Below are 19,655 nucleotides of genomic sequence, written 5' to 3'. Positions count from 1 at the left end.
AGCATCAAAGTGATTTCATTGTTGAAAGGTATCAGTCAGGAGAAGGGTACAAAAAATTTCCACAGCATTGGATATACCATGGAACACAGTGAAGACAGTCATCAAAAAGTGGAGAAAATATGGGACAACAGTGACGTTGCAAGGAACTGGACGTCCCTCCAAAATTGATGAAAAGACAAGATGAAAACTGGTTAGGGAGGCTGCCAAGAAACCTACAGCAAGACTGAAGGAGCTGCAGGAATTTCTGACAAGTACTGCTTGTATATTACATGTGACAACAATCTCCTGTATTCTCCATACGTGTGGGTTATGGGGTAGGGTTGCAAGATGGAAGCCTTTTCTTACAAAGAAAAACATTCAGGCCTGGCTAAAATTTGTAAAAGAATATATCGTTTCCCAAAAGCATGTGGAAAAATGTATTATGGTCTGACGAGACGAAGGTTAAACTTTTTGGCCACAATTCCAAAAGGTACGTTTGGCACAAAAACAACACTTTGCATCACCAAAAGAACACTATCCCCATAGTGAAGCATGGTGGTGGCAGTATTATGCTTTGGGGTTGCTTTACTTCAACTGGAACTGGGGCTTTAGTCAAGGTGGAGGGAATTATAAACAGTTCCAATTACCAGTCACTTTTGGTCCAACACCTTCAGGCGTCTGCTAGAAAGCTAAAGATGAAGAGGAATTTCACCTTTCAACACGACAATGACCCCAAGCATACAGCCAAATCAACAAAACAATGGCTTCACCAGAAGAAAATTAAAGTTTTGGAATGGCCCAGTCACAGCCCAGACCTAAATCCAATAGAAAATCTGTAAGGTGACCTGAAGAGGGCTGTGCACAAAAGATGCTCTCGCAATCTGACAGATTTGGAGCGCTTTTGCAAGGAAGAGTGGGCAAATACTGCCAAGTCAGGATGTACCATGCTGATAAGACTCCTACCCAGGAAGACTGAATATTGTAATTAAATCAAAATGTGCTTCAATAAAGTATTAGTTTAAGGGTGTGCACACTTATGCAACCAGCTTATTGTATGTTTTTTATTTTTTATATTTTCAACTGAATTTTACAGGTTATAGGTCACATTAAAGGTGGGAAAAGTTTTGAAATGATTTATTGTGGTCTCATTTTTTTACATCAAAAACCTGGCATTTTAACAGGGCTGCATAAACTTTTTATATCCACTGTACATAAACAACTTCTATAAATCCTAACAACTTTATTCTGACAGTGACAGAGTTCTATGAGCCTGATCAAAATATGTAATACAGCTTTATAAATTAAACTGGTGCTAGCATCTAAGACATTCAATTTGCATTAATTAGAATGGGGTAATTATTATTTAGTAGCTTTCAAATCTGCTCTCTAGATAACATAAGACATTAACCAAGGTCCAATCAACCTGGGATGGTGGCAGCTTCAGCGGATGACAATGATTCCATTATAATTATTGTAAAGAGTATAGGAATTTTTTCTGTGTCCTGGTCAAATTTCCCTCAATCAGTATAGATACCACCTCAGGACTTCCCTGAATATAGACAACAGGCCTACTGAGACTTAACCTGTCAACAACACATAACAAAATAAATAGCATCCATTATACATATATTTGGCTAAAGACAGCGCTACTCAGTACAAAGTGGGCCCTACAAAATGCTCTTATCAAGAAATAATGCTTAAACAAACAAGAACGCGAGAGTTGGTATTGAAATATTAGGAAGGTCACACCAAAGCCTCATAGTTTCAATGACCTCTTAGTAAGTACATGTTTAATTGTCTGTGGCCTCAACCAAACTATCAAATATTTAGAGGGGAATAATGGTACAGATTACGGCAAAGACAGACAGCCTAAGCAGATGAGATATTACAAAAAGGGCCTATCAGACAATTTAAAGTTCTACCACAATATACCAGCAAATGAATTGAGTAGTAATGTGCATAGGAATAATAAATATTCACTTTCAGATGCACGTTGTTGCCTCACAGTAAGATGCTGTCCGGTTCGATTCTCAGCTAGAGCGTCTTCTGCGTGGAGACATGTGTGAATGGGCGTACCTTCATTGAAGGTTGTGCGTCAGGGCTGGTAACTCGGCACATAAAAAATCAACTACCAACCATTAGCGGACCGGAGCTCCGCTGTGGCGACCCCTAACCAGGAAAAGCCAAAAGACACAACAGATGCACAACGTTTTCTTCCTTATCTGATACAACATAACACAGACCTCTATGCTCCAACATCAGTGATCTCTCTGACCATTTGGCTATGTGCGATAACTAGAGACGGTCACAATTTAATTCCTTGATAATCATGCTATATGGACTTCTCTGAATGTTGTACTTTGAGCTAATAAAGAAAGTACTGACTCTGAGCTGCTGAATGAAAAAGTGATTTAATGTTATTGCTATTCTCCTTGTCGGACCGTCAGTGACATTCTCAAGTGAAAACAAATTTTACAGGGCACCATTTTATCCTAATTCTATATATAATTTAATAGTATACCTATGCCTAACATACATTATTTCCACAAAAACATTTCTGAAAATAAATACGCAGCATATTTTTCCCTAAAAAGTAAATTTCATCACAGTCGTACGTTATATCAGGTATGACTCCCACTGTATTCTTGTTAAAATTATCACGCTAAAAAACAATTTACAATCTTAAAGTACAGAGTGAAGTCCTTATCTAACAATGTTGCTATCACTGTTGACACAGTAGCCTTAGAATACAACACTGTGAAACTCTGGTAAATGCAATAAAACCAAGTAAGATATACTAAAACAAAATGATAAATAATTTCAGGTATTTATGCACGTCTTTTTGATCAATAATTACTTACAGAAGCTCTGAAAATCATGTACAATGCCTTTCTTGTGCATGCACACCAACACGCACACACACACACACACACACACACACACACACACACATGCACACACGCACGCACTCGCACACACACACACAAGCACCATGGAATAAGTGATTCCTAAACTACTTTACCAAATATATCAGTCTTCATAAGATGATTGTTAGTGAGATACAGATAAATGTCAGAGATACATATAAGGTACACATCCCAGATGGTTTAAATATGCGTTTTAGGAAGAATACTCAATCTTGGGGAGATAATTAAATGAAGAGCACAACATTACAGAAACTAAGGCATCAATTTCTAAGTGAACAAGTAAAAAGGGACTGCTGCTAACCAAATGAAACTGAGACACTACAGGCATATCTGATGTCTTTGAAGAGTAGTAAAAAGCTGTGATGGACAGTGTTTTATCTGGCAAGATCAGGAGGAGATATCAGCACAGCCATACCAAAAGTGAGTCATTCCTCAGCCTAGTTCTTTGCCTGCAGGATATTTTTCTGTCCCATCAGAAATTAGGGGCCTGACAGCATGTATGTAGTCAGATAGTGAACATAGCTGTAGTTTTAGTATAAGAACATAACTACGGCTTAAGATGTAATCAGTTCAGCCAAATTACGATAGCTTGGGTTTAGGACAGGAAAACTATGCCTGGGAAAGGAGGTCATATTTTCTCTGTTCAAATCCTGACAAGGAGAGAGAGAACTTGATTCTGCATTTCTGGCAATGAAGATAAAAAGCATGGGTGAAAATCTGTTCTGGGTTTACAACAGACTTCCCATGGCTAAGCCTTTTCTGTTGGTTAATAGTAAAACTTATTGTAGTATACAAAAAGTAAACTGTTCTAGATAAGAGAATGTTCCATAACTCATACTTCAAGGCTTCATCTCAACTAAAAGAATAAGGTCTAGTATTCACATTTTATGGTGCCCACCATGTAGGAAAGCTTTCAGCGTATAATGAAAATAAAGTGTACTAAATAGACACATCATGGAATGCAGTCTGCTGCCTTACAATCATTAAGAACAATTAATGTCGCAATGCAGTTTTACAACAGATAGTGGAATGCCTGTTTCGAAACAGTATAGGTCCCATATAACAAGCTACAAAAGGGTAGCTATTTGGTGTATTTTACCTGCACTGACTAATTCATCTGCTGGGAGATTTGGGAATATCTCTAATTCATTTGCCCAGTGCTACAAATCCCACAACATTTAGTTAAAGGCAGATTACAGGAAGAGTGCTGTGTGTTGCAGATACAGCAACAACATATTAGTTCAATAAACCATAAACCGTGGTCTAGGCATTGAAGAATTTGAAATATTGAAAATATGCAAGGTGTTTTAATGCAAAAAGAAGCTGAACATTCCAGAAATTAGGTCTCACTTTAAATTATGGGGCATCATTTTTTTTTTGAAGCCACACAATGAAACTATGAAGTCTAAAACTGAGTAGTTTGTTTTCCTTTCCGTGATCTACAAAATTGTAGGGTTTTGATGTGACCACAGAAGCATAAAGAAATGCTGTTTTATTAATTAAAGTGCCTCTTGTAGATACCTCAAGTTATTTTTGTTCTTGACAGTACATCACACTATAAAAAAGACGAGGAAAGGGCTTAACATGAGATGGGACAACAAAAAAGTTTTCTGAATCATCAACTCTGAATCACAGGAACTGGGTCCCACTGAAATGAAGAACCATCCACTGAAATGCACAAAGCTCACCAATGTAAACAACAAATTAAGGAATATTAAAAAAGATTTACTATTAAGAGGAACAGCAATGCTTTAAGACCACTACATTCTGATGAGAGGCAATAATTCAATAAATTATCCACTCTGATGAAACAAGTTACAATTATTTTTTTAAACAGCCATTCATCTTAAAAAATAGATCCCTACAAGCTGTGATAGTTAAAAAAAAAAGTCATGATACATTATATTTTAGTGATGCAAGGGAGTACTCTTGACAGATACAGCAGAGCTGTGATCTTTGTGCTGTCCTTCAGAAACTCAAACGTCTCCCTTTTACTTTTGATTTCTGGGTACTAAACATGCACGGCACAACACCCATGAAGAGAACTTCCGGGATACCATATATATTTATCTGAAACTATATCAGAAATTACTTTAAGAAAAAAAACATACACAAAGAAAGTGCTAGTCTGATGCATGTTATGTGCTATTATAATGCACAAATGGAAGAAACCTTGATTAAAAGAAAAATAAGTACAAGAAATGTGACAATGTGTACAATGCAGGGCTGGTGTTAGTGTGCTATGGATGAAACAGAACAGGAGAAAGATGACAAAGGCTAATGTGCAATTCTGTGCTTTACGTTCGAACAATAATTAATTGAGTATTTATATCACCTTTCTGATTGCAACCAGCTTAACAAAGACTTCTGCACGGATATGGTTGTGCAGTTAAAATAAGATTAAAACATTCATAAAGTTATCGTCATTCTATTTGTAAATTTTTAGATTGTACACAGTTAAATCTTTAAAACAAAAGCAGGAATCTAGTTTGCTCTGAACCTTTTCGTTGTTTTCAGTTTCACATATTCCTCTTTGAAGAAGACTTAATTATTCCTCTGTATATTCCTAGAAATCTCAGATTCCTGCAGTCATTTGTAATCATGTTTCAGTGATGCAACCCTATACAGAGTACAATGTTTTTTCCTCCACAAAGGTACCGTATAGGGGAATGAATTTCTTAGAGATGGAAGTAAATAATGAGCCTGTTCAGCTTTATCCCAGGGATAATGTATTTTCAGGACAGGTCAATGGGTAGTTCTGGCTTTACTACAGTATATCTTGGATCCAGTTTAGGGATAAATCCATTAAATGACTTTGAGGCTTCTGAACCAAAGACATCCAGTGCTGTTCTGTTCATCAGTGCAAATCTAAAATACAAAAAAAGTAGAAACTGTTAATATAAAACAAGTCCTGAAATGATCCTATTGTTAAAGGTAAACTCTGCAAATCATATTAACTTTTAAGGCAAAATAATACTGACTACTTGTAATTCTAAGTGCTGCCAAACTGGCAATAACAAACATAGATGATAATACTGAACCAGCTTATGCTTTGTAAAGCTTGCCTTTCCATCACCAAATTACAAAACACATGACTGACTGCCCACAGAATCTATTCTTATGTAGATATTAATAGCAACAGGCATGACTGGTGAGACTCACAAACTTGAACTGAGTTATTTACTATAATTATATATTTGCATTTTACTATAAAGTTAAGAGCTAATTTCATTCACAAAGCAATGAGTCAGCTTTCATACATGTTCTGAGGTATTCTTACTAATAATGTCAGTTACGTCAGAAAGTGACAGTTTACTCATATTGTTTTAAAGCATCATCACAGGGTAATTCCAAACATTTCTTCTTATCCTTTTCTGCTGTAAATTATTCTTGGCAGTGTAATATTTTATGAGTGTATACTCATTATATTTATATCATATCAGTCTGAATATTTCACTATGCTGTAAGTAACCTTTTTTCTCAAAAAAACAATTTAAGATTCATATGCCTTAATACTGTCATCAGCATAGAATGAAGGCAAACAGAAAAGTGTAATAAAATAGTTCTCATAATTAAAATATACTAGGTGCTTCCTATAAGTCCAAAACAGCAGAGTAAAATTAGAGACATTCAGTAAGGAACTGAGTGAGTGTTTAGCAACCAGTCAATAATACCAGTCCAAACATCAGCAGAAGAGCAGAACAAAATGATGGCTCTAAATCCAGTTTAGTGCAGACATATATGCTTTTCCCAGTACATCTAAAACATGAAGTTCGCAAAAAATTGTGTGAATAGCATAACTTAAGATGAACATCTCCCTCTGATCCTGCATATAAGCAATGTAAATCAAACACAAGTAAGTCTCTTTCTAGGCAATGCCCAATGTGATGATGTGAGGTACTGCCAGTTATGCCAGGAGAAGTAAGGCAGTGGATGTGTAGCATATGCCAGCATAGCTAGCTGGAGTTTTGTAAAGAATCATATGTCATTTGTATATCAAACTGATTTGTACAGGTGCTTGTGTTGAAAATGTATTTGTGAAGCTGCTTGTGTTAAAAATGTACCAACAGTGCGTCCTGCTGGACAGAAAAGAAATAAAACTAACTGTTGAAAGGTTGAAATGACTATACAGTAACAGAGGATACTGGAAGAGAAGAGGTTAATCTCAGTCCAGCTAACTTTGAAAAATAGTCTGAAATTAAATTACCTGGCTTAGGCCATAGAGATTGATTTTACAGTTCTGATTGCAGCCAGAGACAAAATGTCTACATATCTAAATCCAGAACTAAACTTGTACAATGCTTGGTAAAACAAAGGTTTTGTTTGGTGTGGCTGCCACATTGATTTACACTGCTACACCCCACTGACAGATTATAGATACAATCATTCCCTGGATCTGGAGTTTCAATGAGCTTGAAAGCTGTATGTAAGACAGCACAGCTGAACACAGAGGAGTTGATTAACAGGATTCCTCTGATGTGCGGGGATGTCAGTCATGTGAACACAAATGTGCTGAACGCAGCATGTTGAGGAAAGCTATGCAGGAACAACCTGCCACAGCAGTAGTGTTGACCATGCTGGACTAACAGATGCACCATTCTAACTGAAAATGTCAATATCTTTAAAGAGCATTTCATGGACTACATACCAAAAGCAACATCAAGAATTTCAATTGCATCCTACAACCACAGAACTACAGCAAAAAACACCAGTACACTAATTCCTCTCTGGAAAAAAAATGTTCAAGGAACCAGGCATAAAGAGTTTGCCCTATAGACAGAGTTCCTTCCAAATTTCAGCATTTTGGTACACTGCTGTAGCTTAACCTGTCAGGAGTTTTACCAAAAGCAGTCCCCTGGAACACAAGAGTACCATTAATGGAAAAGAGAACTACTTATTGTTATCAACAGTGGAGAGCATGCTGACATGATCAGAACAGACAGCCAAAATACCTGAACAGGTTGTGCCCAAAGAAGTATTTGGCTCTGTCTCTCACAATTCTCGACAGGTGAGCTACAGTGCACCCAGTATAAACATTCAGTCACTGTCCTGCTGCACATTCACTGACCAGCTTTGTCTTCATTCTCCTATGTGATCACCAATGTGTCTTTACTGCAAAGAATTCTGGTGGTTTGCAGGTAGCTATACACCATACTTCCAATCAGTGAATAGTAAGATGGTCACCTAAGAGATGACGATGCCTGTATATCACTGTGACAACGGCACACAAAGTTGTCTGCAATTCTTTCTGTCCTTTCTACACAGAATTTAGCACACATCAAAACAATGGAGGTAGAAATGCAAATAATGTTTTCCATTAGAGTGGATAACTATTCAAAAAGAGAATACTTTCTTGATTTAAATAACCTTAAATGTCACTTAAAGCTGCTACAAAGGTAATTAGATCATAAGGTAACTGGAAACATGTCGATTAGTCAAACTCACCTTAATGGAATGTACATTTGCAAGAAAATCCTACTGAAACCTCACAGATTTTTTTTTTTTTTTTTTTGCAGGGGGACAAGCCTTCTCTTCACCCTCCACACCCCTCAAACTTGCATATAACTAGTCCACGGTTACACAACTGTGGAGAAAAAGGGGAACTCCACTGCTGCCAAAAGTTGTTTCAGCATTTTCCATCAGCCTACAGGCATTTGAAGAAACAGGTGTCGATAAACTGACACGTTCCCAGGTAATTTAAGTATTTATTTTCTTCTAAACAGGTAAATCAGGAAACCGTAAGGATAATTACAGAAAAACAAAAATGTCAGTTTCTAAAATAAAAATGAAGTTTATAAAATGCATCTTGGTAAAAAGTAAGAAGAACTGTCTCCCACCCTCTTACTCAGTTTCATTATCACACCCCCTTTTCCCATTTTCTACATGGGGTTAGGGTGTCACATCAACTGTCTCCATCTTTCTTGATTTAGTACCACACTCTTACCTTCTTCAATGCTCATGCCTGAGTGTTGCGGGTCTTCTTTCACACAATCCATCCATCTCTTTGCTAGACACCCTCACTTCCTCTTGCCTTCTTCCTATCTCAAATCTTCTTCATCCAATTGTCTTTTACTTTTCTGCATATATGCTTTAACAATCATAATCTCTTCTCTTTGGCATTCTCTGCAAATAGAGCTACTTTGGCTTCTGCTCTTATGTCCTTATTTCTTCATCTGTCCAACAGTGTGTATTCTACCTCCCGCCTCCCACTTCATCTCCAACACCTCTAACTTCTGCAACTGTTCTGCCTTCACTGCCCAGGTTTCTGTACAACATATAACTTACTGGTCACCCTCTTGTTTTGTACACTTTACTCAGTTTATATGAAGAATGCTGCCTTAAACAAATCAGATGTTGGACTCAAAATTGCTGGGAAAAATATTAACCTCAGATATGCAGATGATACCACTCACACAGATGAAAGTGTGGAAGCGTTGAAGAGCCCGTTGATGAAAGTGAGAGTAGAAAGTACATAAGATAGTATATGCTGCTCAACACATGCATATACATATACACACACGCATACAATAATTAAATAAATACAATGAAGTTATGTCATCTAACCCTATCGATAATTTGCAAACCGACGGGGACGAAGTGGGAATGGTGGCAGATTTTATTTTGCTGGGCTCAATGATCTCTGCAAATGGTAATTACAGCCATGAAATTAATTTGGAAGAAAAGCTATGGCAAAACTGGTTAAGAGTCTAAAGATTAAAGATCCCACACTGTCAACAAAAGTCCATAAAGTTAAAGCTACAGATTTCCCAGGTAATGTGTGGCTTTGAGAGTTGGACTATAAGAAGGACTTATGCATAGGAAAACCAATGCTTTTGAAATGTGCTGTTAGGAGAAAACTTTTGTGAATTTCACGGACTAAAAAAAATCACATCAGTACTACATAGGGAAACTAATTCAGACCATTCGCTGGAAGACCTAACAGTAAAAGTAAAACTCAAATAATTTGACCACATAATGCAACTGCAGGATTCGTTAGGCAGGATATTGGTGCTGGGAAAGACTGAAGGCAAAAGAAGAAGGGGGCAGCAGGCAATAGGCAGACAGCATTACTGAAGTAATGAATATAATTTTCAAGAACTTAAAGAAGAAGGTTTTGACAGACAAGCCTGGCATGCTAAAGTTATTAAGGTTACAAAGAATTGGATTAAAAAAAATGACTAAACTACAACAGCAATCAAGCAATGAGGACAGAAAGCAGAGTATGGGAAGAACTGATAGGCTGTAAGGGCTGGGATACTGTTATTTCAAGGTTGCTTTGGAGGGAGTTTAATAATAGCAAAATGTGAAATGCTGATGTGTATTATAAGCCGATATCTTTATTGCTGTGGCTTGAGATATGTGAAATGTATGTTTGAATTTGAGAAAAAATTATATAAAGGAAACAAAATTTCTTAACCGTAGGTTGCAGAAAATTGCTCCTGTGTATTTTTTTGAGGGAGTAGAATTTTTAACTACAGCAAGAGCATACAGATGGTTAAATACATAAGTCTTATTTAAAGGACTACATGTTACGGGAATCTGAGAACTGCAGTATAATTCTATACATTATAGTCTTGGGTTTATGAACCCTCTACTCCCAAATCATTCCCTTCAATCCTCTGACCATCCTGGAAACTTTGTTCTGTACTTACTGTATTAGCCTAGTATCGTTGGCACTGCATTGTCACAAACATAAGGACAGTGCACACGCTGATGCTCCACCAGTGACCCATAAAGTAGTATCAGATTAGACTAGTGTCCTTAGCCCTGGCCTGTCCCAGACATAAGCACAGTGCACACGTTGGGGCTTCACCAGTGTGTCCAGTAAAATGGTACCAGTACATCAGGATCCCTGTAGCCTATCCCTCTTGAATCAACCAAGTATTGTGTTGCTTTTTGCTTCCCAATAATAATTACCCAGAGGTCCCCATCCTCACTAAATGATTAAGGTATAATCCCTTCCAGTATGCATCCCATTTCTGGATTAATTCTCAGGTGGAACACTTTGCATGCATTTATATTAAACTTAGTTTGCAATCCGCAGGCTCAAGGTACTAGTCTCTCCAATTCCCTTCCTTAAGACTCGTACTCACAAAACTGTTTTCTCCTAGTACAACATCATCAATAAACAGGTTTACCTTATTTTCCACCCTCAGATACCTACCACATACACAGTGGAAACAGCAGGTCTCAGGGCTAAACATTGTGGAAGTCCACTGGTTACCATTATTATCACTGAGAGCTCTCCCTTCACTACTATTCGGTGACATTTCTTAGGCTTATTCTGCCACCCTTTTAATAATGTTATCACCTGCCCTCGCCTTTTCAGCTCACGCATTGGTCTCCTACATAGGACAGTGTTGAAAGCCTTACTTAAGTTCAAGCAAATAGTTGCTCCCCTCTGTCCACCTCCGATTTTATTAGTTAGAAAACAGGAGTTGGTTGATCTAAAAGGCTATTTTGGCTTTGAAACCATGCTGGCTACTGTCCCGCAGACTGGTTCTAATAAAAAGCCAGTCAAACTTTCCAATAATATTTTTCCATAGCTCACATCATCAATAAGGTACTGGTATCACCATACAATTTGCAGGATCATTAATGGTCACTCCCTTATGCAGCATCTCTTCAGACATTTGGGACCATTCCATCTTCCAGGAGTCTATTAAATCTGTAAGGAGATCTGGCAGCAACTCAGTTAGTTATTAAGTAACCTGGAGGAGCTAACAATCTGGTCTTACTGCCTTGTACTGCGTTACCTGCAGAAGTTAATTCTCTGTCTGTATTCTCTTCATGACACAGCCTGTATACTGTGGATCTATGGTTAATTGTCGAAGACAAAAATCCATTGAAGGGTTTTTAAGCACTACCCATCAAAACATGCTTTTTGTCATACAGGCTGATCATCGTACATCCATTCATAAAATAGTCATAGTTGGCCATCTTCAGTACAGGATAGCAAACCTGCCCTTTCCCCACCATAGTGCAATCTCAGAGTTGTTATAATTAGCAGGGGTGTGGGGGCACAGCCTCTCACTTAGGTGGGATGTGGGGCTCACAGCCACCCACATAATGAATGCGCAGTGTTAATGTAATGTTTCCATTGGACCCTGGCTACAATTTTCATATAGACGAGTCCTTCAATAAGCATTTGTATGTACTTCTAGAGTTTTACCAAAAACCCTGGACCAAGAGTCATTATGAATGCCCAATGTGATGATGTGAGGTACTGCCAGTTATGCCAGGAGAAGTAAGGCAGTGGATGTGTAGCATATGCCAGCATAGCTAGCTGGAGTTTTGTAAAGAATCATATGTCATTTGTATATCAAACTGATTTGTACAGGTGCTTGTGTTGAAAATGTATTTGTGAAGCTGCTTGCGTTAAAAATGTACCAACAGTGCGTCCTGCTGGACAGAAAAGAAATACAACTAACTGTTGAAAGGTTGAAATGACTATACTGTAACAGAGGATACTGGAAGAGAAGAGGTTAATCTCAGTCCAGCTAACTTTGAAAAATAGTCTGAAATTAAATTACCTGGCTTAGGCCATAAAGATTGATTTTACAGTTCTGATTGCAGCCAGACACAAAATGTCTACATATCTAAATCCAGAACTAAACTTGTACAATGCTTGGTAAAACAAAGGTTTTGTTTGGTGTGGCTGCCACATTGATTTACACTGCTACACCCCACTGACAGATTATAGATACAATCATTCCCTGGATCTGGAGTTTCAATGAGCTTGAAAGTTGTATGCAAGACAGCACAGCTGAACACAGAGAAGTTGATTAACAGGATTCCTCTGATGTGCAGGGATGTCAGTCATGTGAACGCAAATGTGCTGAACGCAGCATGTTGAGGAAAGCTATGCAGGAACAACCTGCCACAGCAGTAGTGTTGACCATGCTGGACTAACAGATGCACCATTCTAACTGAAAATGTCAATATCTTTAAAGAGCATTTCATGGACTACATACCAAAAGCAACATCAAGAATTTCAATTGCATCCTACAACCACAGAACTACAGCAAAAAACACCAGCACACTAATTCCTCTCTGGAAAAAAAAATGTTCAAGGAACCAGGCATAAAGAGTTTGCCCTATAGACAGAGTTCCTTCTAAATTTCAGCATTTTGCTACACTGCTGTAGCTTAACCTGTCAGGAGTTTTACCAAAAGCAGTCCCCTGGAACACAAGAGTACCATTAATGTGGAAAAGAGAACTACTTATTGTTATCAACAGTGGAGAGCATGCTGACATGATCAGAACAGACAGCTAAAATACCTGAACAGGTTGTGCCCAAAGAAGTATTTGGCTCTGTGTCTCACAATTCTCGACAGGTGAGTTACAGTGCACCCAGTATAAACATTCAGTCACTGTCCTGCTGCACATTCACTGACCAGCTTTGTCTTCATTCTCCTATGTGATCACCAATGTGTCTTTACTGCAAAGAATTCTGGTGGCTTGCAGGTAGCCATACACCATACTTCCAATCAGTGAATAGTAAGATGGTCACCTAAGAGATGACGATGCCTGTATATCACTGTGACAACGGCACACAAAGTTGTCTGCAATTCTTTCTGTCCTTTCTACACAGAATTTAGCACACATCAAAACAATGGAGGTAGAAATGCAAATAATGTTTTCCATTAGAGTGGATAACTATTCAAAAAGAGAATACTTTCTTGATTTAAATAACCTTAAATGTCACTTAAAGCTGCTACAAAGGTAATTAGATCATAAGGTAACTGGAAACATGTCGATCAGTCAAACTCACCTTAATGGAATGTACATTTGCAAGAAAATCCCACTGAAACCTCACAGATTTTTATTTTTTTTTTTGCAGGGGGACAAGCCTTCCCTTCACCCTCCACACCCCTCAAACTTACATATAACTAGTCCACGGTTACACAACTGTGGAGAAAAGGGGAACTCCACTGCTGCCAAAAGTTGTTTCAGCATTTTCCATCAGCCTACAGGCATTTGAAGAAACAGGTGTCGATAAACTGACACGTTCCCAGGTAATTTAAGTATTTATTTTCTTCTAAACAGGTAAATCAGGAAACCTTAAGGATAATTACAGAAAAACAAAAATGTCAGTTTCTAAAATAAAAATGAAGTTTATAAAATGCATCTTGGTAAAAAGTAGGAAGAACTGTCTCCCACCCCTTACTCAGTTTCATTATCACACCCCCTTTCCCCATTTTCTACATGGGGTTAGGGTGTCACATCAACAGTCTCCATCTTTCTTGATTTAGTGCCACACTCTTACCTTCTTCAATGCTCATGCCTGAGTGTTGCGGGTCTTCTTTCACACGATCCATCCATCTCTTTGCTAGACACCCTCACTTCCTCTTGCCTTCTTCCTATCTCAAATCTTCTTCATCCAATTGTCTTTTACTTTTCTGCATATATGCCTTAACAATCATAATCGCTTCTCTTTGGCATTCTCTGCAAATAGAGCTACTTTGGCTTCTGCTCTTATGTCCTTATTTCTTCATCTGTCCAACAGTGTGTATTCTACCTCCCGCCTCCCACTTCATCTCCAACACTTCTAACTTCTGCAACTGTTCTGCCTTCACTGCCCAGGTTTCTGTACCACATATAACTTACTGGTCACCCTCTTGTTTTATACACTTTACTCCGTTTATATGAAGAATGCTGTCTTAAACAAATCAGATGTTGGACTCAAAATTGCTGGGAAAAATATTAACCTCAGATATGCAGATGATACCACTCACACAGATGAAAGTGTGGAAGCGTTGAAGAGCCCGTTGATGAAAGTGAGAGTAGAAAGTACATAAGATAGTATATGTTGCTCAACACATGCATATACATATACACACACGCATACAATAATTAAATAAATACAATGAAGTTATGTCATCTAACCCTATCGATAATTTGCAAACCGACGGGGACGAAGTGGGAATGGTGGCAGATTTTATTTTGCTGGGCTCAATGATCTCTGCAAATGGTAATTACAGCCAAGAAATTAATTTGGAAGAAAAGCTATGGCAAAACTGGTTAAGAGTCTAAAGATTAAAGATACCACACTGTCAACAAAGGTCCATAAAGTTAAAACTACAGATTTCACAGGTAATGTGTGGCTTTGAGAGTTGGACTATAAGAAGGACTTATGCAAAGGAAAACCAATGCTTTTGAACTGTGCTGTTAGGAGAAAACTTTTGTGAATTTCACGGACTAAAAAAATCACATCAGTAATACATAGGGAAACTAATTCAGACCATTCGCTGGAAGACGTAACAGTAAAAGTAAAACTCAAATAATTTGACCACATAATGCAACGGCAGGATTCGTTAGGCAGGATACCGGTGCTGGGAAAGACTGAAGGCAAAAGAAAAAGGGGGCAGCAGGTAATAGGCAGACAGCATTACTGAAGTAATGAATATCATTTTCAAGAACTTAAAGAAGAAGGTTTTGGCAGACAAGCCTGGCATGCTAAAGTTATTAAGGTTACAAAGAATTGGATTCAAAAAAATGACTAAACTACAACAGCAATCAAGCAGTGAGGACAGAAAGCAGAGTATGGGAAGAATTGATAGGCTGTAAGGGCTGGGATACTGTTATTTCAAGGTTGCTTTGGAGGGAGTTTAATAGTAGCAAAATGTGAAATGCTGATGTGTATTATAAGCTGATATCTTTATTGCTGTGGCTTGAGATATGTGAAATGTATGTTTGAATTTGAGAAAAAATTATATAAAGGAAACAAAATTTCTTAACCGTAGGTTGCAGAAAATTGCTCCTGTGTATTTTTTTGAGGGGGTAGAATTTTTAACTACAGCAAGAGCATACAGCATGGTTAAATACATAGGTCTTAATTGAAGGATTACATGTTACGGGAATCTGAGAACTGCAGTATAATTCTATACATTATAGTCTTGGGTTTATGAACCCTCTACTCCCAGATCATTCCCTTCAATCCTCTGACCATCCTGGAGACTTTGTTCTGTACTTACTGTATTAGCCTAGTATCCTTGGCACTGCATTGTCACAAACATAAGGACAGTACACACGCTGATGCTCCACCAGTGATCCATAAAGTAGTATCAGATTAGACTAGTGTCCTTAACCCTGGCCTGTCCCAGACATAAGCACAGTGCACACGTTGGGGCTTCACCAGTGTGTCCAGTAAGATGGTACCAGTACATCAGGATCCCTGTAGCCTATCTCTCTTGAATCAACCAAGTATTGTGTTGCTTTTTGCTTCCCATTAATAATTACACAGAGGTCCCCATCCTCACTAAATGATTAAAGTATAATCCCTTCCAGTATGCATCCCATTTCTGGATTAATTCTCAGGTGGAACACTTTGCATGCATTTATATTAAACTTAGTTTGCAATCCGCAGGCTCAAGGTACTAGTCTCTCCAATTCCCTTCCTTAAGACTCGTACTCACAAAACTGTTTTCTCCTAGTACAACATCATCAATAAACAGGTTTACCTTATTTTCCACCTTAAGATACCTAACACATACACAGTGGAAACAGCAGGTCTCAGGGCTAAACATTGTGGAAGTCCACTTGTTACCATTATTATCATTGAGAGCTCTCCCTTCACTACTATTCTGTGACATTTCTTAGGCTTATTCTGCCACCCTTTTAATAATGTTATCACCTGCCCTCGCCTTTTCAGCTCACGCATTGGTCTCCTACATAGGACAGTGTTGAAAGCCTTACTTAAGTTCAAGCAAATAGTTGCTCCCCTCTGTCCACCTCCAATTTTATTAGTTAGAAAACAGGAGTTGGTTGATCTAAAAGGCTATTTTGGCTTTGAAACCATGCTGGCTACTGTCCTGCAGACTGGTTCTAATAAAAAGCCAGTCAACCTTTCCAATAATATTTTTCCATAGCTCACATCATCAATAAGGTACTGGTATCACCATACAATTTGCAGGATCATTAATGGTCACTCCCTTATGCAGCAGTATTACTGTGGCATCTCTTCAGACATTTGGGACCATTCCATCTTCCAGGATCTATTAAATCTGTAAGGAGATCTGGCAGCACCTCAGTTAGTCATTAAGTAACCTGGAGGAGCTAACAATCTGGTCTTACTGCCTTGTACTGCGTTACCTGCAGAAGTTAATTCTCTGTCTGTATTCTCTTTATGACACAGCCTGTATACTGTGGGTCTATGGTTAATTGTCGAAGACAAAAATCCATTGAAGGGTTTTTAAGCACTACCCATCAAAACATGCTTTTTGTCATATAGGCTGATCATCGTACATCCATTCATAAAATAGTCATAGTTGGCCATCTTCAGTACAGGATAGCAAACCTGCCCTTTCCCCACCATTGTGCAATCTCAGAGTTGTTATAATTAGCAGGGGTGTGGGGGCACAGCCTCTCACTTAGGTGGGATGTGGGGCTCACAGCCACCCACATAATGAATGCGCAGTGTTAATGTAATGTTTCCATTGTGCTACTTCCTTGTAGCTGGACAACTATGAGTATTCAATGAATAGATTTACGATGATCAGCCTATACAATAAAACGCACGTTTGGATAGTGTTTGCTTAAAAAACATTCGATGGATTTGGTCTTTGACTATTAACCATAGACCTGTACTCTTCTATCCATCTACCCTACATCCCCCTTCCTTATTTTTTCCCTTATGAACATTGGTTCAAAAACTTCACTAAGAATCTATATAATGCCAAGATTCCTAATATCTCCTTTCTTCATTGCCGCGTTTATTTCTGTCCCTACCCTCCATTCTCTCCCAAAGCATCTAAAAATGTCCAGTTTCCATCATTAATATCATTTGTTTATTCTCTTTCCAAATCATTCTCTAAGTCAGTCTGACAACAAAATAAATAAATAATTAAATAAATGCATTCCTTGCACGAGAAGAAGGAATGCGTTACACAGCCCGTACGGCTGCAGCTGCCTGTCCATAGATTATAGTTGCAGCGGCTATGCTTTTCATACACTTTGCACTACGGCAAAGTGCTGATGCAGCCGTTTGCTTTCGGCGCTGTAGCTCGCAGGCAAATGTCTTGCGAGCTACACGCTGGAATCCAAGGGAAATGAATATAATGTGATTGTGATCATGGAATTGCACAGGCATTGCTTTACTTGGTTACCAAATGTTTGATTGTCTGAGAGAAAAGAAAAATTGGGGTGGTGGTGTAATGTGTGTTGCACCTTGGATAATTGCTGGAGTGCTAGTTGTAAACCATAGTAAGAAAATTATACTTTTAGATTTATTTTTCAATACAGCCACTACCTCAAGATGTTTTAAAAGTCCAACATCATCCATGTTAGATCAGTATCTTTTGTACTGAGGATATAAATACTTGAAAGTTAACAATGTAATTATAGTGGGTGATTTCAACTTTATTGATATTAATTGGAGTGAAGGGATGTCCTTGTCTGCTTTAGAAGGAAAAAAATGTTGACTTGTGTTCATTTCACATTTTGAATCTGCTTAGTGATTTTACTTCCAGAGTGGATAATATTTTTGACTTATTGTTTACAAGTATGTCATCAACTAGAATAATTAATATAAAACAGTTATGCCCACTGGCATCTTAGATCATAATGCATTTGAATTTGTAATACTGACAAGTTTACACTCAAAGCATCAGGCTAAAGTAATTGTTGATACTACATTTTTTTTAACTTATCATTCAGACCTGGTTTCTTATCAGCCCTCAGCTGATGATCCACTTCAACTCACATTTTTCGGTATAATTCCTGACATCTCTGCCCCTATTGCTAGGTGTATTAACTTGTAAGACTAGAAACCTAAAACTATGTTATTCATTGGTTTCCAGAACAATGTAAGTTGAAGTGAATCATCAGGCTGAGGCTGATAAGAAACCAGGCCTGAATGATAAAGTACCTGTTAGACCTATGTTAAAGAATAGGAAATTGAACGTTAGATAATAATTTAATTTTTTATATAACATTATGCTAGGATTTTTCATGAAGCATTTCTTATATGAAGTGTTATTACTGTGAATTAATTATTTTATATGACCTTGCCTTTGATAAAATGCTGAGACTAGCATATATTTTTATGTTTTATACATATGTATTTTTAAAGAACAGGATGTGATGTCATGGTACTGATTAGTTTAACAGGTGTATATATTGATGTGCTGCATTGGTAAATATGTTTTTGGTCTGAAGAAGCCCTGTTGGGTGAAAGCACTTGCCAGTTTTATATCTAAATAAATTGACTTGTTTACTTTTTATAACTTTCGTTTTTGTGGATTCCTGTGGAACCTGTCCTTTAGAATATTGTGCACTTTCATTGATGTGGACTGTCATTTCCAGCCTTGGATTGCTCCTGTGCTGTGTGTTGGTTTGTTATATTTGCTGCTTTTGTACAAGGAGCATTTATTCCCTGGTAGCTTTCTTTTTATTCTTATTTTATATTTGCTTAGTTTGCTACCAGGGAAACATGGCTGAATCGAGATTACTATCTGTGGAATTACCTTATAACCCAGAGAAGCAATCTAATTCTACATGGAACCTGAATAGGTTCATGAACTGTGTTTCCGGCCAAGATAATTCAATGATTATGTACGAGGTGACGTGTGCAGGAACTGAAGATACGATGCCAACAGCAGACTTGACTGGGCTTACTGAGATGTTAGATCAGCTAGAGGGTGATTCTCTCAAATGCAAGAGACTACAGACACAACGGCAACTCTTTGAAGTGTGCAGCAACAGAAAGATCATACCGAGGGGCCTGAGAATTTAAAAAATGCCTATGAT

The 19,655-nt window shown here is 37.9% G+C and overlaps 1 protein-coding gene across 1 annotated transcript in view; it reads right to left on the bottom strand.

Annotated features, from left to right (window-relative positions):
- Nucleotides 1–2,374: 2,374 nt before the first annotated feature.
- Nucleotides 2,375–19,655, bottom strand: part of TMEM135 (transmembrane protein 135) — a 2,670,197-nt gene continuing 2,652,916 nt past the window's right edge. The window contains exon 15 of the mRNA XM_044071311.1: nt 2,375–5,774. Within this exon, the coding sequence (XP_043927246.1) occupies nt 5,642–5,774 (133 nt within the window). The 3' untranslated portion in view covers nt 2,375–5,641. The remainder of the gene's footprint in view (nt 5,775–19,655) is intronic.

Source organism: Protopterus annectens, chromosome 5.part0, assembly GCF_019279795.1.
Source record: "Protopterus annectens isolate FY-2018-M chromosome 5.part0, PAN1.0, whole genome shotgun sequence".
Lineage (NCBI taxonomy): Eukaryota > Metazoa > Chordata > Ceratodontiformes > Protopteridae > Protopterus > Protopterus annectens.
Note: the sequence above shows the minus strand (reverse complement) of the source record. Positions and strands in the feature narration are given on the sequence as shown.